Below are 27,175 nucleotides of genomic sequence, written 5' to 3'. Positions count from 1 at the left end.
AGGTTTCACAGCCTCTGTGAACACTCTAACTTCTGCTATTCCAGTTCCCTTGCATGGGAAGAAGCGTTTCCTGAGAGCTGTAAATCCATTGCATCATTCAAAATGCACTGCAAGACAGTTTTGAGGGCTGCTTTAAACACATCTTTTAAAAATGGGGAAGAGGTACAATTTTTAGAACCATTTTTCACAACTTGTGGGGGAAAAAATAATGTTAAATGTAACATTTTGTGCATGTGTTTTGCATTTTAAAAGTAAAACAACTGCTTCCAAAAGTCAATGTGGCCCGAAAAAAAACTTATAATTAAAAAAACCACAAGATGATATATAATTGTGCTGTAAAATCTCAATCTTGTCCAAGCCTCTGCCAAGGCAGGGTCACCTGGAGGTGACACAGGAACATGTCCAGGTGGGTTTGGGATGTCTTTAGAGAGGGAAACTCCAGCCCCTCCCTGGGCAGCCGTTCCAGTGCCTGCCACCCTCCATGGAAGGAAGTTCTTCATGTTGAGGTGGAACTCATTGTGTTTGAGTTTATTGCTCCTTGTCCTGTCACTGGCACCAGTGAGCAGGGTCTGGCACCATCCTCTGCCAGCCCTTGGAGATGTTTGTATGGATTGATGGGATCCCTCTCAGTTTTCTCCTGACTAACCCAGCCCAGCTCTCACAGACCCTCCTCCGTCAGAAAGATGCTCCAGACCCTTCAACATCTTTGTGGCCTCTGCTGGACCCTCCCCAGTCACTTCTTGTCTTGCCTGTAGAGCAGAGCCCAGAGCTGGACACAGGCTCCAGCCGTGCCACGCCAGAGCCAAGCGGGAGCATCTCCCCTGCCCTGCTCTGCCCTGTCCACTCTGTCCTGCCCAGCTCTGCCCAGCCCTATCCACTCTACCATGCTCTGCCCAGCCCTGTCCACTCTGCCCGCTCTGCCCTACCCAGCTCTGCCCATCCTGCCCAGCCCAGCTCTGCCATGCTCTGCCCCACTCTGCCCTGTCCAGCTCTGCCCGTCCTGCCTTGCCCTGTCCAGCTCTGCCATGCTCTGCCCCACTCTGCCCTGTCCAGCTCTGCCCGTCCTGCCCTGCCCTGCCCTGCCCCGCTCTGCCCTGTCCAGCTCTGCCCCGCTCTGCCCGCTCCGGCCCGGGCCCGGCTGCACTTGCCCGTCTCGGCCAACAGGTCGCACCGTTCGCCCTCGGCTGGGGCTGCCCCGGAGCCGGGCGGCGGCGGCGGGGCCGGAGCGGGGCTGGGCACGGCACAGTCGAGCCGAGGCGAGCCGGGGCGCGGAGCAGCTCCGGCCGCGGCCGCCCCTCGCCGAGCCGCTGACTCCACTCCCTCTCCACGTCGGGGAGGCGGAGGGAGGGAGGGAGAGAGGGAGGGGACGGGGAGGAGGCGGCCGCCGCCGTCCTCCATTTTGTGGCGGGGGCAGAACCGCCGAGCGCGGCGCTGCCCGGCGGAGGGACGGGGCGGGGAGCGCAGGGGGGCGAGGTCCGCGGCGGCAATTAGCGCTAATTAACGGAGGGGGCGCCGCGGCGGCGGGCGGGGACGGGTCAGGGTCTGGGGCCCGCGGGAGGAGCAGCGGCAGCGGCCGGAGCGGCATCAGCGGCGGCGGGGGGAGCGGTGCTGCCGCCGCCGCGGCCCCGAGGGGCGGCTGTTGACCCCCCCAGCCGGCTGCCGCCCCCGCCCGGGGCGCCATGGCCGTGGGCGGCTGAAGGAGCCCCAGCGCCCTCCCCCGGACGAGGTAAGGGCGGCGGGGGTCCCGCGGGGGCTGCGCTTTTCCCCGGGAACTTGCCGGGGGGGGTGCGGCGGTCCCCGCAGGAATGCCCGGGGCGGGGGGAGCCGAGCCGAGCCGCCCCCGGAGGAGCCCGGGGCGGGACGGCAGCGGGAGCGGCGGCGGGGCCGCCCCGGCGGGGCGCGGGGACCCCCGGGCCGGGCCCCCGGTGTCCGTGTCCCGGGGGAGCGGGGGGCGCGGGCGGGGAGCGCGGCCGAGCCCCGCGCGGGGCTGCTGCTGCTGAAGTGGGTGTGCCAGGAGACGGCTCAACAGGTCCCGACACATTTCTCTGAAAACTGTACTTTGCAAAGGCGATTTTATTGCAATCCGGCGGTTTTAAGTATTTGCAGCGTTTTCCGCCCTTGGGCAGACTCTCGCAGCTGATTTTTGACACGTTTCCTACGCTGGATGATTCGCTGCCTTGGTTTTTTTTGGGGCGTTGGGGGAATTGTCAAATGAAATAACTACCTTTTCCCTCCCCTTCATGTAAAAAAGGAAGAAGGCAGCGCTGGAGGTATTCTTGTGTTTTCTGTATTTTTTCCGGTCGCTGTCGGGTGTCCACCTTAAGCAGCGCAGCTGCGCTTCGGGGCGCTCCGCGGGCCGCGCTCGGGGCTGCGGCTGCCGGCGCCGCGCTCCCCGGGCAGCGCGGACGGGACCCCCGCGGCCCCGCTGCCGGCAGCTGCTGGCGCTCAGCCGCTCCCGCCCGGGACGAGCTCGCCCGGGCCACCTTAAGGTTTTACACGTGGGGCCTTTTTGCCGCTCGCAGCCTTAACTTTGCACACAGAAATAGCGGCGGGGCCGCGGCTGTGGCGGTGTCCCCGTGCCCGCGGGAGGGGACAGGCTGGCAGTGCCCCCCGGACTGCGGCAGAGCGGGCTGGGCGCTGCCGGGGCAAGGCCGGACACCGTGTCGGAAGTTTGCCGAAGAATTTACAGTATTTCTCCAAATATTTATGCTCTCCGCTGAAAAAAACAAAACAAAAAAAAAAAAAACAACCAACCATGTAGCAAATACAAACATCTGAAACTTACGAGGTTTGTTTTCAGTGTCGGGTGTGTTTGGAGAGTAGCCGTGAACGGGTAGAGTGCTGGAAGCTAATAAAAATCCTGCTTTATTTTTAGCTAGATTTTATTTATAAATTTGAGATGTATTTAAAGAATTATGCGGGGTTTACTGCGAGATGGGTGGGTTCCTTTTTAAGACTGAACCCGTGCAAAGGTGGCAAACGATGCGTTTTGTGGTGGGGAGGTCGAGTCCTGGGGAATGCCAAACCACGGAGGTGCCGCCTCTGGGAGCTCCGGACCTGCTCTGCAAGGGGAGAGCTGACTTGGAAAGGTGGCAAATGTTCTTTTTCCCTGCTCAAGGTGTAGTTAAATATCAGAGAAATTTACCTGGCAAAACTTGTAAACGGGGTCTTTCAACAATTCTTACATTTCCTTAGTGCTGGGATGGGTGACAGAGCTGGAGAGTGCGTGCACAGATGTCACGTGCTGTAGCTTGATTCCGAGTTGTGTGCAGGCAGACTTACCCCTTCCTCCAGGTTTAGCAAAGCTTTAAAATACATAGTTCCTCCTCACTAGACAGAAACCAAAACCTAAAACCCCCTGAAAACAAGGGCAGTGTGTCTGAGAGATGTGGCACGTGCCAGCCCCAGAGCGTGGTGTGCCGTGCCTTCGCTCTCAGAGCAGCTGAGCCAGGTTCGCCAGGCGAAGGATTTAGACTTTTCATTTTAAAGCTTTTATTAACGTGTCCTTGCTGTGCTGACTTTGACTGCTTCTCATCTTTTTATAGTTAATGGTAAAGTAATGGATTCCAAAGAATTGCTTAACCCGTTGGATCAAGATGAAACCAGGAAAAATGCACTCATCAGTACCAAAGGAGGGATCGTGATGGACTTCCATCCACCCTTCAGGGGTGGAGCTACTGTCCAAGCCCCTGTGTCTACATCTCCTCTCCCTGCATCTTCTCAGTCAGATTCCAGTCAGCAACCTGCTTTGGCTGACTTTCCAAAAGGATTAGGAAACAATGTGCCTCAGCCAGACCTTTCCAAGGCAGTGTCGCTCTCGATGGGACTGTACATGGGTGAAACAGACGCAAAAGTGATGGGAAACGACCTTGGATTTTCGCACCAGGGCCAAATCGGCATCTCTTCTGGAGACACGGACTTCAGGCTCCTGGAGGAAAGCATTGCGAGCTTGAACAAGTCCTCAAGCCTGGCCGAGGACGCCAAGGGAACCGCGTCTTCTGAGGTGCCGCTCGAGCCGGATTTCCCAGGCATGGCCGGGCGCAGCGGCCCCGTGGAGTCGGGAGCTGCGGTCCAAGGCCAGGTGGGCTCGAATGGTGGCAACTTGAAGTTGTTCTCTGAAGACCAAAGCACCCTGGATATCCTCCAGGATTTGGAATTGCCGCCGGTGTCGCCGGGCAAGGAGCCCAACGGGAGCCCGTGGCGGCTGGACCCGTTGCTCGATGACGGCGGCCTGCTCTCCCCCATATCCGCGGACGACGCCTTTCTCCTGGAAGGAAGTCTCGGCGAAGACTGCAAGCCTCCTCTTTTATCTGACACTAAACCTAAAATTAATGACCGTGGTGACCTTTTACCCAGTTCCAAAATGCCAATGCCCCAAGTGAAAACAGAAAAGGAAGACTTCATTGAACTGTGTACTCCCGGCATCAAGCAGGAAAACATGGGCCCGCTTTACTGCCAGGCCAACTTCTCCGGGTCGAACCTGCTGGGCACGAAAGTCTCGGCCATCTCCATCCACGGTGTCAGCACCTCTGGGGGACAGATGTACCACTATGATTTAAATACTGCGTCGCTCTCTCAGCAGCAGGATCAGAAACCAATTTTTAATATCATTCCATCTCTTCCTGCCGGGTCAGAAAATTGGAATAGGTGCCAGGGATCGGGGGACGAGGCATTGGCTCCACTGGGAACGCTGAACCTCTCTGGCAGACCTGCTTTCTCTAATGGCTATTCAAGGTAATTAGTTTGTGTTGCTCTTTATTAAAATGCTACAAGTGTGTTTAGCACAGCTCCATGCATGCTGGTTTGTTGCCTGGGCTTTTTTCCTTTTTTTTTCCTTTTCCATTTGGTATGTGTGGATGATCAGACATCACTGGGGAGTGTTTATCCCACAGTACAACAGCAGCTTTAAGCAACTACTCAATTATTGGTATTAAAGGGAAGAAAACTTGAGGAGAACTGGCATGGTCTAAAAAGTAAATAAATAAAAATAAAACTTCCGAGATACAGCCTAGAGGGAGAATCAAGTATGTGGTAGTAGGATCCAGGCAGTATGGGAGGAAGTATTTAAATGTATACAAAAGCTCCTTCGTTCCCAGGGGTTAGAGGATCAATCACTGTGGGCTTTTTTTCCTTCCTAGCATTACTTAAATGTTATGCACAAAAATAACTTGGTTGCTGGGTAAATTTCTAGAATTACATTTAAGCTGAACTCGAGTTTTCACTGTGCTCGGTATCGCATTTACCTTACATGGACAAGAAGATTCCGAGTGGGAAACACTCAGCAGCTTGTTCAATAACTGCCTTTAAAGAGATAAGAGTGTTTGCAGTCGGACTTAAACATACCTGGAATTTAACTCCAAGCAGGACGGCAGGCGGGGCTGTGGGGAGCTGGGTCCTACCTGTGGCCGGTGCCTTGGTGGGTGTGTTTCCTGGAGTAACGCAGAGGTGCAGCTGTTGCAGGGAAGTGCTGCTGGAGGAGCAGCTCTGGGACAGTTTTGGGACAGCTCTGGGACAGGCGTGCTCGGCTGTGCCCCCAGAACTGTTCTGCTTCTCGGGAACACCCAGCTGTGTGTCTGTCTCCCCCAGCTGCTCTGTGTTCCACAACTCCTCGCACAAGCAGCGTGTGGCCGCCACAGAAGAGGGGGATTTGTGGAGCCTGTTAGAAAATGGCCCTGCAAGTGCCTATACAGAAACCCGGCATTTGTAGGCTTTTCATGAAGGATCTGGTTCAACATTCTGGGCTTTACTGCTCTGCTGACAATTGGATCCCCAGGGTGCTACCGCCAGTCCCGGGGCTCTCCCTGCACGATGTTTGCTCCATTTTCCCATGGCTGGAATGAAGTGTGCGAGGATTCCTTCTTCGTGTCAGGAAAACAACTTTTAGCTTGCTTTCGTTCTCAGTTTCTTTCATAGATTTTGATTTCTGTTGTAAATGTTTTCTTTTTTCTTTGGAGCATTTAAAGTTTTTTTTTCTTTAAAGTGTTTCAATTTCTAATGTAAGAGATCCAGAAAAGAAAATAGAAATCTGTGGCTAGACTCCACTTTGACATGTGAATATTGAGCACGTCTCACCATTTATTTCGACAGACTAGAAATGCTTTGTGCTAACCCTTTGCATAATTTGTCCAATTCCGTGTTGTGTTCAGTTTGTTTCAGGGGCGTTTTTTTGAGTTTATTTCCTCTGTTCTCACTGTATCTCCAATGATAATCATAAACTTTGTGTCAAAGCAAGAAATGTCTCTGCACTGGGGAGGAGGCTTTCAGGGACAGTTTAAATAAGCAGATTGCCCCGAGGTGGTGGAAGTGTCGCTTTTGAGGGTAACTCGGAGGAGGTGCTGCCCGGGCTGTGCTGTGCAGAGCTGCGGAGGCAGAGCCCGTGCCCGGGTGGGTACCAGGGGATGTGTGCCCAGCCCAGGGGAGCTGCGAGCCCAGCAGCGTGTCCTGGGTGTGATCCTGCAGGGATGGGCAGCTCCTGGGCTCCGAGCGTGGCACAGCTGTCCTGGAGCGGGAGGAGCAGGGGGAGATCTTTGGGGCAGGGCTGGCAGTTCTGGGACAGCGCAGGGACTGTCCTGGAGCATCCCAGCACCAGCTGCCTCCTCCGCTGCCAGGGTTATCCATGCTGGGGCTTCAGCATTGACGTTCTTGCTTCCTGCAAGGTCATCTTACATTTTATTGCTTCCTTTTTTGCCTTATTTGTAAGATAATGGGGTTTTTTTCTTTATGGAATGTGTAAAGAATTTCGAGGTGGCTCCTAGCTGAGCTTTGCATAAAAATGCATTATTCACAAGTTTGTGGAAGCTGTTCTTACTTCCCGAGGATTTTTATACACTTCAACTACAAGTCCAGTTCTAAAAACAGTATTGTTTGGGTTTGCTTTATTATTTTTGTTCTATAATATTCAGGCAAGTCCATCTTCCTTTTACAGTGTTTGAGGTATTAATGAACTCTGGGTTTGAAGCAGGAATTTTTTTTCTTCTTGAACCTTGCCAGAAATATTTGGTCTAAACTGGGTTAGTTTAAGGTGATGTATTGTGGATTTGTTTGTTTTTCTTGCAGAAGACTTAACAAAATTGGCATTTGTTTTAGAAACAAAGGAAGGACTCTCTTGCCAGGTTCCCGTGGTCTGGTTTTTTTTAGGTACTAAATGTGAGAGGTGGAGGCTGGGATTTTGAGAAGCTTCTGTTTCCAGGAGGAAATACTTTCTGGTGTTTGTAGAATTATTTGTCTACTAATATCATATTAATTGTGGACTGAACATTGGGGAAGAAAAGCTGCAGTTCAGCCCTGGTGTTCAGGTTGTATTTAATCTGCCTGTTCAGTGGGAAACCTGGAATGTTGTTTTCTGTGCACTCAGGCTGGAATTGATGCCATGCCATTTCTGAGTGGTTTTGCTCCTCCAGGTAGCCCAGCATGCTGGCTTTAATGAGACAAGTGATGATCAGGCCCAAGAAAACCAATCAATTGCAGGGAACTGCGGGAGGGATGCGGACGTTAACGAGCAGAATGCAAACTTCAGGAATTTGATTGATGGGAATGAATTGGCAATAATCAATAGGCTGCTGTCAGTGGAAGAGGCAGCTGGGGCTTGTGCTGAGCTGCTGAAGCCCTGAGCTGCAGCTCCTCAGCCTCCAGATCTGAGCAGATCTGGGGAGGCTCTGGCTGGCAGGACAGTTTTGTCTGGGATCCCTCGGGGTCTCCCCTCTGAGCAAGTGCAGTCCATGAAGAGGATGGACAGAATAAAAGGCAGGTAGAAGCAGGATAACAGACATTTTACCTTAGATTGTCCTCAGTGGCAGCGAGACAGCGGCTGGAAGAGGAGCAGATCGTGCTGCAGTGCTTCACTGAGGATCTGGAGGGTTTGCTGGCGTCCCTCTGCGATGGGATGTTGCTGTGATTTATTACACAAACCCAGGGAGAACTGTTCCATTTCAAGGAAATGGTTTTAGCAACACACACTTGTGGGGCTCTAGCATGGTATATACATTAAACCCTTCGCTCAGCTCCTATTGCTCTGACTTCCTGGAGATGTGGCTTGTTGTGGGGGGAGTGAAGGATGCTGAGAACCAGCCCAGCAATGCAGGGTTTGCTCCCACAGCCAGAATTCACAGAAACTGGGCCCCACTGGCAGTGTTATGGCTTCTCTTATTACAGTTAAAATCATTCCTAGTACTTAAGCTTGTGGGGGATAAGGATCATTAAGGAAGTTTAAGAAAGGGCAAGAGCTGAGAGAAGCCATTAAAGAGGAGGAGAGTCTGGGAGGAGGGAAAGTTTCGCTGCTCGGTCCCAGTCCAAAGCCTTGCTTCCAAAAGTTACCCTCCTGCCCTTCTCCCCTTGGCTCTTTAACTGGGATTCTTCTTGGGCTCAGGTGCTGTGAGAAGGAAGGGGAAGGAAGGGCTTGTTTGCCAGCAGTGGTAAAGGTCAGCTGTCCGTTTGTCTTGCCGCTTTGTTTCCCTCGGCTGCTGGCCAAGGCCGGTGGCTTGGCAGGGCTGGCTGCAGAGCTCTCCGTGCTGCCTGACTCAGCAGAGGATAATGTATGGGACATCCGCAATCGGGGCTTTTTTCATCGTTCTGCTCTGATAGAAAACCCAGGCGTGGTATTTGGAGCGCTCAGGGTTCCAGCAGGCTGTGTTGGGATTTGTCAGCTTCATGCAAGAGTGTACTTGGGGCTTTGACTCTAGAAGTACACGGCGAAAAATCCAGTTGTTTTGGCAGAAAGGGGTGAATCAGGAATGTCCTGCAGAATGTGCTCTAAGGTGCTGTGGAAAGGTAACTAGATAAATGGGAGGTCATGTGAGATGTAATCCACTTTTCCCAGTTTTGGCTGATCTTCCATCGAGCTCATAGCCAAGGAGGTTGTTGTAAGTCCAGTCCAAATGGTTAACTTCTGAAATTTATTTCTCCTGACAATGATCTCTGCGTTAAACTTAATTCTGCCTTATAAAGCAACCTTATTTTTGTTGTCCGTATAATTTTTTTTAAATTTATTTCCATGGTTAAACCCCTTGTACTCTCCTGCTGCCAGTGAAGCCAAAGCTGTGGTTGAATGAGTCCTACTCACGAATCTTTCCAGAAATGTGAAATACAGGTATTATCCAACTCCTACATTGTATATTTACCATGCTAAAGATTACTTTTACAGTGAGAGCAATTTATCTTGGGGGAAGCAAATTTCCCTTCTTCCCTTATTGCTGCTTATTTTGGAAGTGAAAAAGTGGCGCATATTCTGTGTATATCTAACTGCAAACTGGAATTATTTCTGCACTGTAAAAGGTTCCCAAGTCCTCTTTGGACTAATATTCATTTTTGGGGTGGTTGAAGCCAGCCTGAGCTACTGTCCTACCCCAAGGTGCTGCTGTAGTGTCATGTGTGCATTCTGCAAACAGTCCCCATGGCATCAGTCTAGGGGAAAACAACATCCCAATAAAATCCTGTTTTCAATTCAAGTTACAGGCGATGGGAAAAGCTTTGTAGAGCTGTAGTTACAATTACCTTGGGTTTGTGCTGATAAAATAACTGTGAGCATCACCTCTGGTGTAGGCAGAGGAACCTGGAAGTGCCTTGTGAAGTGATCAGCTGGGAGCTCAGGAGCACAGAACAAGTGTGTGTGCAACAGGGTGGTTTCTGGGCAGAGCACTTGGGTGTGCTGGGTGCTGTGCACCAGACCCAGGGCGTTTGGCTTAAGCTCTCTTTGGTTTCCCAGCCTTTGTCTCCCAGAATCTCAAGTGTACACAGATTTTAATCTTATTTACTGAAGAATTAATGTGTGGCACTGTTGCATGTACGGATGATTGTTCTCGTCACAGGGATTTTCCAGCTGATTCAGTGCAGTGTGAGATCCACTGATAACCATTTGTAACAGCCCCTGGAGTGTGAGATCCATTGATACCCTTCTACAGCACAGCCTTTGCTTAGCCCAGGCCCTTGCAGAGCAGGAGTTAATGCTGTTCTCAGTGCTGGGGTCTGGAAATGCTGGTCAGATGCTGTCAGCGGATGGCCTCGTCCCCCTGGGACAGGAGTGAACCACTACAGCTGGAATAGATGACACACGCAAAAAAAGAATAATTCCATCTCATTGTCTTGGCTCTGACTCCAGAGCAGCTCTGTTGGGCTATCTGTGGGAAAAAACCAAAACACAAAATGGACTGTTTCTTTGCCCTTTGTGAGGTGTGACCAATTGTGGCTGTGGCCTTGCTGTCACCTGCAGAGGGATGTCAGCAGAGTCACCTGCACGGAGTGAGCGCCATCCCTGGGCTGGAGCTCTGGGTACCACAGCCTTGGGGGCAGCTGGGAGCCTCTGGCCATGCAGCTCTTGCTGCCTGTGGGCAGGAGAAGCAGCAGGTGTGGGTTGTCCCCATGTGTAACCAGTGCAGCACCCAGCTCCTTGCTGGGGTGTAAGTGTGTCCCCAGAAGGGCAGGGTTGGGCTGGGAGGACAATTCAGCACAATCACTGTGTCTCACCTGGGGATTTTCCTCCTTACCTCACCTTCACTCCAAAGAAGGTGTTGTGCCTGTGCCTCCCATGCCCTGGTCTGACTCAGCTCCCCAAAGCTCTGCCATGGGGTTTCCTGCTGGGATGCCATCCCTGGCTGAGGCAGCGTCTCCCTCTGCTCAAGCCATGCCTGGATTGTTTGAAATAGAGCTACAGAGCACCCTGAGGAAGGATTTTGCTCCCTGTCCCGTGGCCCTGTCCCATGCTGGCTGTGTCACCTCCGTGTCCCAGAGGTGTCTGGCAGGAGCAGGAGGAGCAGCTGCAGCTCTTGGGGCTCAGCCTGGAGCTGGGCTTGGAAGGCAGGGGATGGAGATGAGGTCAGGATTTCTCCCTGCTTCAGACTCCAGGACACGGTGTTACTTACCCAGGATATCATGTAGAGTTCTATAGCCTGGTGCCTTAAATCAATAATCACCACAATTGTCTGGATTGCTGGAGGAAATTGTGCTCTTCAGAAGTCATCCTGACAGGGTGTGTGGAGAATGTTTCTGTACCAGCCCAGTGCCTTCTCAATCCATCCAGTGCCAGTGGGTCACCATTAAACCTCCAGGCTCAGCTCTACTTGTGGAGCTCCCAGTCCACGCTAAACCTTCCTAGAAAATTACAATCCTGATGTACTTTGGAAGTTAATACCCCACAGACTGCTGATAGTTTCTGTGGGGATGCAATATCATACACAAGTTCCCCTTTTTGATTAAATATCTTGGTTTTTGTGATGTTGCAAATGCAAAAGTACTGTTGGGGAAGGGATTCTAAAATAATGATCATGTCTTTCTTGAATTCAGTTCACTGCTACTGTAATTTAGTAAAGAAAACTAGTTTCATATTGGATTTTACAGTAATACATTCTTCATACTATTTGTAATATGTTTGTACAGTTACTGTGTGTCAGAAAGCAGCTGGAGATCATCAAATTTCTGCACCACGGTCACACAAGATTTAATATGAAACTTGTGAGCAGCAGGGCACCATTTACTCTTGTCTTGCTTTATTCAGGCACTTCTTATTTCTCATTACTTTTATTTGTGTAGCTGAGTTTTAAGTTAGCAAGTATTGCTCAGGATGGGACTTTTATAAGGAAATGAGGGCACAAATGAGTAGTTTGCCTCAAAATACTACTTGAGAAACTCAGAAATGTGCTGTAGAGTCAAGGAGGAGCAAATCATGAAGTATCATTGAAGTCTGTCATCTATTCTAGAAGCAAATAATGGAAGTGATTTCACAGCTCCCTGGCTTGGTTTTCTTTTTTCCAAGAAACTTGGAAAAGGTCCTGTCATTGTCCTTACCCAGAAGATCTCTTGTGGTGCACTTCTGGGTGCAGCAGGGACCTTGCTCTTTTCTTACTAGAAACTCTGCAGGCAGGGGTGATTTGGGGGGTTTTGGTGCGTGTCCCTGTCCCTGAATGCTCGAATCCCTGTTCCTGCTGGCAGTTCTCACAGAGGAGAAGGGCTGGAAGGTGGGTGACCTCTTTGCTCACAAGTGGGCAGCAGCTTGGCTGCATCTCAGTGGTGAGGGGGGGGTGTGAAAGCAGGATATCTGGGGTTAGACATTCTGTGAGAGTGTTACAAAGTGAGGCTCTGCTCTTAGATGGGAATCCTCCAGGCATTGCACAGCTCCTCTCCAGCTGTGTGAGTCGGGTGTGACAGCGAGGGTTTCATGGATCTCTTCCTTCCCAGCTGGCACGGAGAAGGACAGGGCTGCCTGTGCTGTGTGTGCACCTGGCCTTGCATCGGGCTCCAGCCTGTGTGGTATCCCCTTGCCTTCCCCTGCCCTCACAGCCTGATTTGGGGGCACCACTGTGGGCTTTGGGGGCTCTCAGGGACTTTATTGCCAAGCTCCAGCAGGTCCACTCTGCCCTGAGCCAGGAGTCTGGAATCTGTGACAGAAACCAGCAGCTGATGCAGTTTATTTTTGCTGTCAGGGCTCAGAGAACCTGCTCCGAGGTGTGGTGCTGTGGAGGGATGCAGTAACAGGGTCTGGGAGGGCTCAGTGTGGCCGGGGAGCTGTGCCAGGGCCAGGCTGCCAGAGCACCCCCGACACCACGGTGCCACCGGGCTGGGCTGGGAGAGCGGGGGCTTTTGGGGGGCTGGGGTGGGCAGGGGGAGCTGGGGAGCCTTTGGGGGGCTGGGGTGGGCAGGGGGAGCTGAGCTGGGCGGGCAGAGTGATCCAGACTGGGCTGGGCAGGGGGATTGGGCTGGGCTGGATGGGCAGGGGGATCGGGCTGGGCTGGACTGGGTGGGCAGGGGGATCTGGGGAGCCTTTGGGGGGCTGGGGTGGGCAGGGGGAGCTGAGCTGGGCGGGCAGTGGGATCTGGCTGAGCTGGGCTGGGTGGGCAGGGGGATTGGGCTGGGTGGGCTGGGTGGGCAGGGGGATCTGGCTGGGCTGGGCAGGCAGGGGGATCTGGGTGGGCAGGGGGATCTGGCTGAGCTGGGCTGGGTGGGCTGGGGGATCTGGGCGGGCAGGGGGATCTGGCTGTGATGAGCTGGGCAGGCAGGGGGAGCTGGCTGGGCTGGGCTGAGCTGGGCAGGGGGATCAGGCTGGGGGATCTGGGTGGGCAGGGGGATTGGGCAGGGGGATCGGGCTGGGCTGGGTGGGCAGGGGGATCGGGCTGAGCTGGGTGGGCAGGGGGATCTGGCTGGGCTGGGCTCAGGGCTCTGTGCCAAGCTGCTGCTGCTGCTGTGCTGAGCTCCTCACTCATGCCCACAGCCTCAGAGCAGAGCTCAGCTGCCATCTGGCTGTGCAGGAGGGGCCCTGGTGCAGTGGATGCACTGCCAGGAAAGGGCTGGGGGTCTCCCCCAGCACTCAGAAATGAGGGGGTGTGAGTACAGCTGTGATGTATTAAATTCGGCATTTTATTTGGGATTTCAGCAGCTTTTCAATTGGTCGGATGCTGTAAATTCAGAATGATGTGTTTTAAACCAGCACACCTATCCACAGGCACGCTGTCCATTGCTGTGTACCCGTATATTTTTTCCTCTTGCTTATTTTTTTCCCTCCCCTAAGAGTTTCTGTTACCTTTCTGAAGCAATAACTTCCTAAAGTCATCAGCAAGGTTTTGAATAAATCCATGCTGAAGACGTGTTCGTTCTGCATGCACATGTGTGGATTTGTTGTGCAAGAATGCAGTTTGGGCTGTTAACTTCAAAAACAAAAACTAAATAAAGAAAAGAACTGACAGACGTGGTAGTTTCACGTGGATTTCAGTTTGCATGTGGATTTCAGTTTCCTACTACCCGGCTGTTGTTTTCTCTCTTGTATTTTTTTTTTTCTGGGGGTTACTTTTGCTACCAGGACCTTTGATGGTTTATTTTGCCTGTTGAATTTCTGCTAATCTTGTGTTCTGTATGAATTGCTCCCAAATCAATTGTGCTGTCCCCATATGAGGGCCATGTAGGTATAATTAGACTTTTTTTTGTAAAGGACTCTGCATCTTGGTTCTCTTAAAACATGGACTAGATTAGAACATTAGCCAATATGAGAAAAAGTCGTATCTGAAAACAGACTTTTAAAACAGCTTTAACAATTAGAAATCTTAAGCTTCGTACGCAGAATAGTTTTTGGATGCTGAAGATGTGTGGAATTTAATTTCACGTCACACCTTAATTTTAGTAAGATAATACACGTTTATCACATGTTTATTGAAATAATACCATACTGGGGTATGTACTGCTTCTTGGTAAGGATTGTCAGTGACCCCAGTAATGGCACTGGAGTCACCACTGGGGTTTCCCAGACCTAGCTTTTATTAAAAAGTCATTTCCAAACAGAATAATTTTGTTTGGAAAGGCCCTCCTGGACCATTGAGTCCAAGCTGTGCCCAGTCCCCCCTTGTCACCAGCCCAGAGCACTGAGTGCCACGTCCAGGTTGTTTTCTGTACCTTGCTGGGGTTTCCAGACATGAATTAAAATTAGTTTGTAGAGAATGATCTTACATCTTTGCCTTTTGATTAAAAAATTATGTAATCCCATCTGGGGGAGAAGGAAGGCTTGGAATGCTTTTGGGGTTATTTGCTGTGACCAAACAATCCTGATAAGCTTCAGGTTCAAAAGAAAACAGAAGGTTAAATTTGTGCTGCTGTTTGAAGCAGCACGAGGTGTAGCCATGATCCTGGATCACAGACAGGCTGGAATAGCAGTGCTGCTTTAATCCACACTTCAGCAAAGGCTTTTTCTCTGACCTACTTTGGCCCGGCCCAGCCCAGGCCTTTGAGAGCTCCCTTGGCCACCCTGACTCTGGGGAGGTTCTCTGGTGCAGGCTCTGAGTCCTGCTCTGCTGTGAGTTCCCTTGGTTTCATTTTGGTGTTGCTGTACCAGTTCTGCCCTTCCTGGACACGTGTTTCTGCTAAGCCCTGCACATCTGCCATTTTCTGAACTGAAAAGGAAGCTTCTCTGACACCTTCTTTTTTAACAAAACCCATCTAACAAGTTCTGTGCTGACTCGGTTTCCGTAGCTGGAGAAGACAAGTCTGTTCTCATGCAGTGCCAGGTGATTTGCAAGTTCTGTGCATGATTTGATAAAAAATCTAGTGCTGAAACTCCTTCATCTAAAATGTAAGTGTTGTAAGAACCCGAGTGCTTGGAATTCTGTATTATGAGTAGCAGAGCATTCCTTTTTCAGCTCTTACTAAAGGGAGCAGTTAATATTAGGATGCCTGCTCGACAACATCCCTGAGTCATCGAGATACTTGACAGCTACTTTCCAACCAGAGCAACTGGTTTGACAAATGAGCTTGGACTTATTTTATCACTTTAAAGATAAATCTTTAAAGACTCTTTTAACACGTTAAAGGTTGGGACATCTGATATTTTACTAAATAACAATCAGGAGGTTTCTGAGCCCACTTATTTTAGTGGCTGAGCTTGTTCCGTGTGGCAGATCAAAGCCCGGCTGAGGCTCTGGCATACCAGTGGGGAGGAGGAAGTGACTGGGTTTCTATTCCTGGCTGACCCCAGCCTCGGAACCGAGGAAGAGCTTTAAAGGAAATGCAGCATTCAGCTCTCTGAATCTTTCCAAGTATTCATAAGTGCTACCAGCACTGGCTTCCTGCATGCGGCGTTTCAAGGCGTGGACATCTTAAAACTGCCCTAATTTCAAAATGAAACGGGGCTAACAAGGGAAGCCCTAAAATTCATGGGAATAGCAAAACTTGCCATTCCAGATTTTATCAAAAACTTCCAAAGCATCCTATTTTTACCTGGCAGGCAGCTCTGCAAGCCCAGGCAGGTGGGAGGTGGTGGGAAGGGATGGCCAGAGCCCAGTGGGGCTGCTGGGTCTGAGCCCCTTCAGCGTGGGCAGGGAGAGCTCTGTGGGATCAGTGCAGTGCCAGCCATGCCCTGGGCTGGGTGGCTTTGCCCAGCAGACCTGCAGGAGCTGCCAGCCCTCAAAGATGGGGTGTGCAGTGAACCAGCACCGTGATGGAGCCCCAGGAGCTGGAGCAGCGTGGGGTGGGAGCCCAGCTCTGGCCCTTGGCACGGGCAGGCTGTAAACCTGTAAGGTCACTGAGCACGTGGAGGCTCTTGCGAAAGAGCTGTCCTTGCTCCTGGAAGGAACACATCATTTCTGACACTGGGCTGTTCACATCAGCGTCCTGGGCTGCTCTGAGGATGCCGATGAGCTCAACTCCAGCCCACCCCAATCGACTGGAATTGCTTTTTCTCCTTCCTTTGAGACTCTGACACGATTCCTTGCCAGAGGCCATTTCCTAAGAAAGAACCAACCCAACACCCCCCCAGGCTGTCATGGAACTGGAAGAGCAGTTCCTTATGGGCTGGGCAGTGGGGCAGGATTGGGGTGCCTGGTGAGGCTGAGGAGTGGTTCCCTGTGGGTCAGTGCTGGGCTGGGGAGGGAACATGCACAGAGGGGTCTGGCTGGCTGATCCTGAGCTGGTGTGGGTGCTGGGTGTCAGGCTGGAGAGCTCTGTGAGCACACAGCCGAGCAGAGGGAGCTGCGGCTGGAAATGCAGGGCTGGGAGCCTCGGGAGTATTATCTGTGCATTGCCTGCACAGGATGGGGCTCAGAGCTGGCAGCTGGGACTCAGGAAGGGTTTGGGTTCTCCCTGATCCTCTGGGGCCACCCTTAGCTCAGTGTGCAGGTGGATGAGCGTGTTTGTCACCAGGGAGGATGGAGGAGCAGCTGTGGCTGCGCTCCGTCCCAGCACTGCCCCTTCCCTCCTGCCTGCTCCTGGAGGGGCTCCCAGAGCACTTCCCTGGATGGGTTTGGCTCCAGTGCTTTAGAAATGGTCCCCAGATGCCACCAGTAAGCTGCCAAAATGGAGGGGGGACAGTGGCAAAGCCGGGGTGCTTGTGGTGATGTCTTCCTGCACAACACTTGTTCCTTTCCTTGTTTCTGATACTGGGATATTCACAAGTTTGTGTATTCCCCCCACCTCGTGTGTTAAATTCCATACTTCATTTTGTCTTTAAAATTTCAAATAAATCAAGGTGATTATAGGAAACAGGCTCTGCCAGATGCTGCCTGGGAAAATTCCTAAGGGCTTGAAAGCCATCCTTCACTTCTTCCATGCTGTAGTCATTGTTCCAGAGACATCTAGGAAATTAAAATCTTCTATTATAAAGATGGGTTACTCTGTCACACATATTGCCGTCAGTAGTTTCCCTGGCTGTCCCTGTTGTCCCCACACGCTTTGGGTTGCTGTACCAGCTCTGAGGAATGTTCTTTTCACTCCTCTGCTGCTGCCACGGATGTGCCACCAAAAGCAACCAGACCCTAGTTTGGCAAAAATCAATTTTTTTGCTGGTTTAACTGCAGGGAGATTGTAGTGAATAGAATGAATATCAATTTAATAGAATTAATACAAATTTGTAACTGAAATGTAAACTTGTGAAGTATTTTCTACAAACACAGCAAGAAAGAACTTTAATTGTTCAAGAAAAACGAGAAGTTGACCATGTTCTAGCCATTGCAGCAGTTTATTTTTCTTTATTTTCTAACTGCCAAGGCTGGAGCTCGGTGCTCTCCCCTCTCTAATCGTTCTTTCCCAGGAAGGTGATTATGTGTGTTGTTGCTGTGTTAACGATGTGCTGTGGCACTTCAGCCTCCTGGGCTGAGGGTGCATTAAATCCAGAGGGTTTCCAGGGTGAGAGGTGATGCTGCTGGGAGGAGCTGCCTCTGCTCTGGCTGTGCCTGGGGTCTGCAGGGCAGGGCTGGGGGATGCCGGGGTGCAGATCCCTCCTCAGACACTCCGTGTGTGCAGTACATTGTGTTTCTGCTGTACATTTCCCAGGGTGATGATGAATCTCAACAGTTTTCCCAGAATTGTAGTTTCAGTGAATAAAGCTGTTCTCGATGCCGGAGCGGGGAATGGTGTTGGGAATCCTTTGCCTATTTCTGCCCTGAGGGGGTTTCTAATTCTTTCCAGTAGAAAGTCATCGTGCAGATACTGCAGAGCATTAATTGCTTGGACTGAGCCTCGCACAACATGTGAAAATTAGCAGAAATACAAACAAGCTGGCGGTGAGACGCTGCCTGGGAGGCGTTGTGTTAAATGACAAAATGACAATCACTGGCCTCTCCAGCCTGTGGTGTGGGGACCTTTCTGAGCCCACGAGTGAGACCAGGCTGGGAGCAGCCAATGGCTCCATCCTCCACGGCTGCCCCTGTGCTCCAGGGCACGTCGCTTTGCTCTTGTTCTGGAGCTCAGGCAGCCCTTCAGATCACTCCCAAAGCAGTATTTGTTTGGTTCAAGTCAGTCTTGGGGCAGTGGTGTCCTTGCTGTAGGATGCCACAGTTTGTGCACCGAAGTGGAGGAGCAGAGCTGTGTCGCTGCACACTGGAGCAGTTTCCCAAGGAAGAGCTGCTCCACTGTTCTCACTGCCCTGGACTGCCTGAGATGCTGCTCCTCACAGCCTGTCTCTTGGCCTGAGCACTTGAATTTCTTTGGACTCTTTGGACCTGTTCTAACCAGACCTGTTGGTTCGTTGCTGTTATTTTCCGTTCACGGAAGATCTGCAGAACGTTATTCCTTTCCTCTTTCTGCAGGTGTCTGAGCTGTCACCTGCCTTTATTAATGCCTTTGCAGCATCACACTCATCAAGCTGCTGCTGTCTGGGGAGGGGCTGTGTCTGTTACCGTCCTTCATCTCAAAAAGCGGAGTCAAATATTTGATGATACTTTTGTAGCACTCCAGCACTGACACATCCACCTTTTATTCTGGACCCCTGAGTTAGTGAAGTCTCTACTTTCTTTTTTTATTGTTGCCAGCACAGTGAAGACAGGATCATAGAATGGCTTGGGTTGGAAAGGACCTCAAAGCCCACCCAGTGCCACCCCTGCCATGGCAGGGACACTCTCGACTGTCCCAGGCTGTTCCCAGCCCTGTCCAGCCTGGCCTTGGGCACTGCCAGGGATGCAGGGGCAGCCCCAGCTGCTCTGGGCACCTGTGCCAGGGCCTCACCCAAAAGCCCATCTAACCCTTCCCTCTGTCAGTTTAAGGCCTTTCCCCAGGCCTGTGTAAAAAAGGAAAGCGCCTTTTGTCTCCTTCTAAGTAACCTTTTGCCAGTCCAAATTTCAGTTTTCAGGCCAGCCAGTCTGGGTTTTGCAATTGCCTTTGATAAATAAGCAGTGTCTGGGATTGCATTTGACAGGACAGGCATGTTGGAATGCACTTGGTGAAGCCTTTTGCCCAGTGAAAACTGCTTCTTCTTCACCCTAGTGATACCTTTTTCTGCTAAATCACCAGCTGTGATTATATCTCTTACCATATGCAAATTTTAAATTTTCTGTTATGAAACTTTTATTTACTTAGATATCTACTTTGGTATCTACTTAGATTAGAAGGCACATGTAGCAGGTCTATATTTGCTGTTTAATATTTTTAGAGAAGTAGCGTGCAGGTTTGTCTCGGGGTAGACATGCAAATGTCAGACAAACACTTTGAGTCACAGGTCTGGTCAGCCCCAGCCTGTGGGACAAGATTAGAGTGTCTGGCTGTGAGAGATGGTCGAGGACCGAGTCTTTTTCTTAGCAAACCACGGGGTTTGTAACTGCCCACGTAAAGGCAGGGGAGAGCTCAGCCACCATCCCCTGCCAGCCCCTTATCAGCTCTGCTGCAGCCCGTGCCTCTGGAATCACAGAGCAGGATTAGCTGGGGCTGACGTGCAGACCCAGCCCGGCAGCACCTGGGCTCTGGCACCTTCTCCCTGTTAGGGATCGGGAACCTCTCCCTGTTTGGGATCGGGAACCTCTCCCTGTTTGGGATCAGGAACCTCTCCCTGTTAGGGATCAGACACCTCTCCCTCTTTGGGATCGGGAACCTCTCCCTGTTAGGGATCGGGAACCTCTCCCTGTTAGGGATCGGGAACCTCTCCCTGTTAGGGATCGGGAACCTCTCCCTGTTAGGGATCAGACACCTCTCCCTGTTTGGGATCAGGCACCTCTCCCTGTTAGGGATCAGGCACCTCTCCCTGTTAGGGATTGGGAACCTCTCCCTGTTAGGGATCAGGCACCTCTCCCTGTTTGGGATCAGGCACCTCTCCCTGTTAGGGATTGGGAACCTCTCCCTGTTTGGGATCAGGCACCTCTCCCTGTTAGGGATCGGGAACCTCTCCCTGTTAGGGATCGGGAACCTCTCCCTGTTAGGGATCAGGCACCTCTCCCTCTTTGGGATCAGGCACCTCTCCCTGTTAGGGATCGGGAACCTCTCCCTGTTTGGGATCAGGAACCTTCTCCCTGTTTGGGATCAGGCACCTCTCCCTGTTAGGGATCGGGAACCTCTCCCTGTTTGGGATTGGGAACCTCTCCGTGTTTGGGATCGGGAACCTCTCCCTGTTTGGGATCGGGAACCTCTCCCTGTTTGGGATCAGGCACCTCTCCCTGTTTGGGATCAGGCACCTCTCCCTGTTTGGGATCGGGCACCTCTCCCTGTTTGGGATTGGGAACCTCTCCCTGTTTGGGATCGGGAACCTCTCCCTGTTTGGGATCGGGAACCTCTCCCTGTTTGGGATCGGGAACCTCTCCCTGTTTGGGATCAGGCACCTCTCCCTGTTTGGGATCAGGCACCTCTCCCTGTTTGGGATCGGGCACCTCTCCCTGTTTGGGATTGGGAACCTCTCCCTGTTTGGGATCGGGAACCTCTCCGTGTTTGGGATTGGGAACCTCTCCCTGTTTGGGATCAGACACCTCTCCCTCTTTGGGATCAGGCACCTCTCCCTGTTTGGGATCGGGAACCTCTCCCTGTTTGGGATCGGGAACCTCTCCCTGTTTGGGATCAGGCACCTCTCCCTGTTAGGGATCGGGAACCTCTCCCTGTTTGGGATCAGGCACCTCTCCCTGTTTGGGATCAGGCACCTCTCCCTGTTAGGGATCGGGAACCTCTCCCTCTTTGGGATCAGACACCTCTCCCTGTTTGGGATTGGGAACCTCTCCCTGTTAGGGATCGGGAACCTCTCCCTGTTTGGGATCAGACACCTCTCCCTGTTTGGGATCAGACACCTCTCTCTGTTAGGGATCAGACACCTCTCCCTGTCCCCACACACCCACAGAGCCCTTCAGGCTGGCCAGCAGCAGGATCTGTGTGCTGGCCATGGCTCCTGGAGCCCAGGCTGGGGCTGTGCAGTGACCTGATGTTTGTCTCACCGTGCCAGGATGGGTGCTGGTGTTAGAGCTCACCTTGCCAGGATGGGTGCTGGTGTTAGAGCTCACCGTGCCAGGTTGGGTGCTGGTGTTCAGCTCACCGTGCCAGGTTGGGTGCTGGTGTTGGAGCTCACCCTGCCAGGATGGGTGCTGGTGTTGGAGCTCACCCTGCCAGGGTGGGTGCTGGTGTTCAGCTCACCCTGCCAGGGTGGGTGCTGGTGTTCAGCTCACCCTGCCAGGATGGGTGCTGGTGTTTGTCTCACCCTGCCAGGATGGGTGCTGGTGTTCAGCTCACCCTGCCAGGATGGGTGCTGGTGTTTGTCTCACCCTGCCAGGATGGGTGCTGGTGTTCAGCTCACCCTGCCAGGGTGGGTGCTGGTGTTTGTCTCACCCTGCCAGGGTGGGTGCTGCTGGCACAGCCCCTGCTGCCCAGGCAGCTCCCAGGGCTGCTGCTCAGGTGGGATTGGCAGCAGCCACTCCTGCTCAGGGTCAGCAAGGGGCTCAGCCCAAAGCTTCCTGCTCTGTGTGATTGCAAGGGAGGAGAAAGTGCTTGGAAAAGCCCCTGCTCCCTGCTTGTGAGGGTCAGAGGCACTTGCCAAAGCCGTGCCAAGGCTCCAGCTCCCCTGGCACGTGGCTGGTGAGGCTGGGACCTGGCCACCAGCACTGTGACTCCAAATGAAGGTGCTGTGGCACTGTTCTGTGTACACTAGAGGACTTGGCTTGTGGAATGTTTGCCAGCACCCATCAGCAGGGTTTTTCACTTGAATCACAAGATTAGGCTTACTCTTAAACAACTGAGAGCTCTTGGAAGGAAGCAAACATCTGTGTTGTGTGTCTGCTTCAGGTGTGCGTGTGCTCTGTACTTGTGCTGCTTGAGGAGCAGGGAATCCTGAGAGCTGGAGTTTTGCATGGGGGGCATGTACACAGCAGCATTATTTCTCTATAATAGTATAATTCCTGCCTGTACCTAAATGCTCTTGCTGGTTTGATACACAAGAGTTTTAATTTGACACTGGACTCTTTAATCGCTGTATATATTCAGAAGTGAGTATGGTAGCCATCAGCAGTGAATATTTGTATTGCTGTCTGCTTTGTTCTTCCTTCCTCTCTGACCAGAAAGCTTGGTTCTCTTTTGGATCCGTGGATGGCTCTGGAGTTATCAGTGGTTAGACAACAAGTAAACATGTACTGTACATGGGCTGCTGGCCAGCTGGCCCTGGCAGCCGGCAGCTCGGGACTTGCTTTCAGCCCCACAAGAATGCCTGTTTGCTTGGTCATTTCCTTTCCTTTCAAACACAAAAAAGAAAACTTTTTTCCTCCAATTAAATTGCTTTCCTGGCCTAAATATTGAAATTAGGGAGAGAGCTCCTCAGATATTGGGGCTTGGGCAATTTGGGAGGAAACTTTTGAGTTTGCACAGAAGCTCTCGAGGAACACTCACTGGGATGGGAAGTGACCAGGCCTGAAATTCATCTCTTTTTTCCCCTTGCTTTGTGGGGCAGTTCAACACCGAATTTCTCTCCCTGGCTCAGCTGTGCTTGCCCCCAGAGAGGTGTTGGGACACACAGAGCCCTCGAGGGGCAGTGCCCTGACCATGGGCTGTGTCCCTGAGGCTGAGATTTTCCTCTGCTTGGAAAATCCAAATTCCACAAGGGTGTTTTCTGCATGTTTTGCACTCCAGGGTGGAGAAGGCAACTCAGAGCATGACCTGAAGCACCCTGGGACATACCTGGCCTCAGTACCCTGGTGTTTTGCAGCACTGTGACTAGTTTTCATCCAATATTTGAGTGATCACATTTCTGTCACGTGCAGTTAAAAATGTCTGTGCTGTAAGCTGGAGAATAATTAGACTGAACGCATGCCTGTAATTGATCTTGCTGCTGGTTATTATACTAAAGACCTGCCAGGAAATTTGCTTCCTTTCCCGCATCCCTTTCCTTCTCCCCTCAAAATGTGCTCAGAAACTCCAAAACAAAATCCCTCTGCTTGGGAAAGCCTCAGCACGTGAATGGAGCCTTGTGGCTGTGGCTCCTTCTCTGACCTGAGGAGGATTTTTTCAAGGGCACCACCACAATGTGTGCATTATTCCCTCCAGCTCATGGGTTCTTCAGCCTGGGATAAGGTTTGGGCAGGTTTGGAGGGGGCTGCCCAGGGAGGTTTGGGGTGCCCATCCCTGGAGGTGGCACTCAGAGCTCCGGGCTGGGGACAGGGTGGGCACTGGGCACAGCCTGGGCTCGCTGGCCTTGGAGGTCCTCTCCAGTGTAAATGATTCTGTGATTGTAATGGCATCCTTTCAGCAGTGTTACACGTACCAAGGAGTTACCATTGGGTGTTGGAGTAAATCTGCTTTTGCAGGGAGCTTCACAGTAATCATTTCTTACACAGCACTCTTAGATATCATCTCTTTTCTTGGCTCTAGTTTGAGGTGAAAAAGAAATCAGAGGGTGCCTTGGCAATGGGATTGAAACAGCAGCACAGGCGATTTTGGGGTTAATTTACTTATTCCACAGAACCCTCTTCCCAGCTTAATTTTATCTCTCCTCCGATCTGGTGTCTCTGTCCATGTAATGCTGGTTTGCAACAGCAGTTGCATTTCTGGCGACTCCTGGGCTGGTTTTGCCTCCTTGGTGACAGAGCTGCCCCCAGACAGCCCCAGCTGCCCCTGCTCGTGGTGCAGGGCTGGGCTGGAACAGGTGGATGTGTCCTCTGAGCTTCTGGAGAGGCTGGAAAAGTCTGAGGAGAGATCCAGCGTTCTGTATCTTGGGAAATCAGAGTAGCAGAGGCTTTCAGGAGAGTGAAGGCTGATGATAGGAGCCACCTTCTTTTCCAGCTGCCTCCAATAAATGTCAAATAAAATGCTTATTTTACAAAAACCAAGGGTGTGAGGGAGTTTGCCTTTAAAAAGTGTGTAAAAACTTTCTTTTCATCTTGTAATTCAGGACTGAATTTAAAGGCTGGTTTTGAAATCAGTAATACTTAGTGGAAACTGGTTTTTAGTATTTTGAATAGTTTTCTTCATTATTAATTTCCATTTGAGCACTTTGAAGCCTATCAAGTCCATTTCCCGTCTCCATGATCACATTGAGATTACTTGGTGGTTTCTCTGATCTTCTCAAGGCCTTGCTTTCTGTAAATGACAGTCCCTGTGGTATTTATAAAACTGTTTTTTTACTTGGTGGTGTTATTAAAAAATGCCAAGCAGAAAAAGTGACTCTGGGAGGAATGAACTGGGTTATTTCTGACTTCGCAGCACTCTTGGGTGGCTCTCGCTGGGGGAAGGAGGAGGCTGGTTCTGAGCAGGAGAGCAGTAACCATGGGTTTATTCTGAGCCCTGGCTGCAGTTAGGGCTGTAGGGAGCCCTCTGCCAGGCTGCCATGTGCAGTCCCTGCAGGGCTTCGGGCATCTGAGCACGTCACATTCCCATAATACACTGAATTTCTGGGAAAAACCTGCCCGTACATGTAGGGCTGTGAGCACAGCCACAGGTGCTTCCCTCGGGGCTGCTCCTGAACCTCCTGCACCCTGGGAGCAATGGATATTGGGGATTTGGCACCTGCTGGTAGCACTGAGCCGTGGAATTTGGTCCTTGCTTCATCAACGTCTATAAAATATCTCAAGTTTTTCTTACAAAGCTTAAAAACAGTACCAGGTCATGGTTTGAGGCTCAGCCTAATCGTGAGATTTACTTGGTAATTTCCTTTCAAATACAAAAGGTAAATTTTTTTTCCTCCAATTAAATTGCTTTCCTGACCTAAATATTAAAATCAGGGAAAGAGCTCCTCAGATACTGGGGCTTGGGCAATTTGGAAGGAAGCTTTTGAGGTCTTGGAGGAAAGGTTGTGCAGACCCCAGAGTCACTGAGGTAGGATACGACCCCCAACACCATCGAGTCCCAGCCGTGCCCAATCCCCACCCTGTCCCCAGCCCAGAGCCCCAAGTGCCACCTCCAGCCCTTCCTGGGACACTGCAGGGATGGGCACCCCCAACCTGCCCACACCTTATCCCAGGCTGAAGAATCCAGGAGCTGGGAGCAGTAATGTTTTCCTTTGTGCAGCAGTTTAAGCCCATTTTCTCTCCCTGGTTGAAATCAGAAGTGCTGCTTTATTCTTTAGCTCTTCTGCACATACATTTCTCAGCCCAGAACAGATTTTCTGAGAAAAGACAGATTCTCTTAATTGTCAGCCCTTAAGTGAAGCTGAAGGAGAAGTGCCAGATGCTGCAGGATTTGTGATGAAAGTTTCAAGAATAATCAGTCCAGGGAAGCACTGATCATTGTCTCCTTGGAAAGGCTGACCTGCTTCTCTGCAGCTGAGGTGAGGAGCTGCAGCCTTGTGCCTGGATCTGGTATTTCCTTGTGGATTGTTGCAGGGGAAAATGGGGTTAATTCATGACTTTTCCAAGCTTTTTGAAGCACCACAGCTTCTGAAATACTGAGAAGTAGCAGCAGTGATGGCAGTTGGTGGGTCTGCCCTTGTCATGGTATCATTTTCTGTATTTCTCTTGTGGTGCTTCCTGGGTTTTTCTTCCAGGACCAGCTGTAGGTTCCACATAGAGAACAGGGTGAGAGGAAGATCTGTGTTACAGGTAGGAAGAGCTGTAGATAATGATGGCGTGTTCAGCATCACGAATAAGAAAATACAAAACTTAAAGCATTCCTTCCTGTCACTTTGATGATAATTTATATTCAGGCGTTGGTTAATCTCATCTAAATTCAGACATGCTGAGGACTCAAATTTAAGAGCATAATTATCCATAGTTCAGTTTTCTCCATGAGGCAGTGGGGAGGAGAAACAGGCTTGGATTGTTCTTGGCTGTTCAGTGTTTCTCTGTATTGCCAGGTAAGTGTTCATTATAGCCATACTTCTAAAATTAGTACCTCTTTTGGTTCCTGAAGTGAGAATGAAATTAATTTGGGGGAAAAAAATTGACCCTAGATTTTTAAAAAATATTTTGTTCTTAGGATGTGTTATAGTTCTTTTATTTTTCATTTTCTGTGGTGGTGGTTTATTTGTTGATAATCTTAATTATACTTTGCAGATTGAACACTGGGACACTGAAATGTTATGACTGTATCCATCCTGCATGATCCAGGTGTTGTCTTAACTTTTAACCTGGTTTGTCTCTCAGCCAGATCCTTTATTACCTTGCCACGAGTAGATTGGATAGTGGAAGCTTCCCTAGGCAGGGTGGAGAGGAAAAGCCCCATGTGTGGTGGGGTGACTCCACAAAAACCAGGAGCTCCTGTTCTGCTGGAATCGGAGGGATGGCTCCATAAAAACCAGGAGCTCCTGTTCTCCTGGAATCAGTGGGATGGCTCCATAAAGACCAGGAGCTCCTGTTCTCCTGGAATCAGTGGGGTGGCTCCATAAAAACCAGGAGCTCCTGTTCTCCTGGAATCAGTGGGATGGCTCCATAAAAACCAGGAGCTCCTGTTCTCCTGGAATCAGTGGGGTGGCTCCATAAAAACCAGGAGCTCCTGTGCTGGAATCAGAGGGATGGCTCCATAAAGACCAGGAGCTCCTGTTCTGCTGGAATCAGAGGGATGGCTCCACAGCACCAAGAGCTCCTGTTCTGCTGGAATCAGTGGGATGGCTCCACAGCACCAAGAGCTCCTTCTCCCCAGGAGGGGCAGCTCAGCAGATCCATCTGACACCCGCTGGTCCTGCAGCCACCAGCCTGTGCCAGGTGAACCCCTGTCCAAAGAGGGCTTTCTCTGCAGGTCCAAGCAGAGCCCTCTCCTCACAAAGAGTTAAGTGTGCAGCCAGAGCTGGGTTTGTTCCCGTTGCTGGTGTTTGCCAGCCTGACCTTTGTTTAATGTTTCTCAGACAGAGCATGCAAGCGACATGACAGCAGTTAGGGCGGGATTTTAGCCTGGAAATACAGTGAGGCTTTGGGCTTACATGTATTTATTGCAACTGGCAAATACTCCTGGGTTAGCTGCCCCTTCTGGGGGCTGGTGGAGCCTGTGCTGGGGGCCAGGCTGGTCCCAGCTCTGCTCTCAGAGCCCTGGCTGTGCTGACGTGTCCAGAGCCCCACGTGCTGCTGCGCCCTGAGCCACTGCTAAAAACAAGGAAAGATTAACCCCTCTGCTGTTT

The 27,175-nt window shown here is 51.3% G+C and overlaps 1 protein-coding gene across 2 annotated transcripts in view; it reads left to right on the top strand.

Annotated features, from left to right (window-relative positions):
- The first annotated feature begins 1,433 nt into the window (after nucleotides 1–1,433).
- Nucleotides 1,434–27,175, top strand: part of NR3C1 (nuclear receptor subfamily 3 group C member 1) — a 64,094-nt gene continuing 38,352 nt past the window's right edge. The window contains exons 1-2 of one of the 2 annotated variants that reach the window (XM_071443670.1): nucleotides 1,434–1,726; nucleotides 3,546–4,734. In XM_071443670.1, coding sequence (XP_071299771.1) covers nucleotides 3,560–4,734 — 1,175 coding nt within the window. In that variant the 5' untranslated portion in view covers nucleotides 1,434–1,726; nucleotides 3,546–3,559. Of the gene's footprint in view, nucleotides 1,727–2,052; nucleotides 2,789–3,545; nucleotides 4,735–27,175 lie in introns of those variants that run through there. The other variant, XM_071443671.1, reaches the window with a different exon arrangement.

This window comes from Agelaius tricolor, unplaced genomic scaffold (assembly GCF_023055355.1).
Source record: "Agelaius tricolor isolate 1412-34295 unplaced genomic scaffold, bAgeTri1.0.p SCAF_18, whole genome shotgun sequence".
Lineage (NCBI taxonomy): Eukaryota > Metazoa > Chordata > Aves > Passeriformes > Icteridae > Agelaius > Agelaius tricolor.
This window is presented reverse-complemented; position numbering and strand designations above follow the sequence as displayed.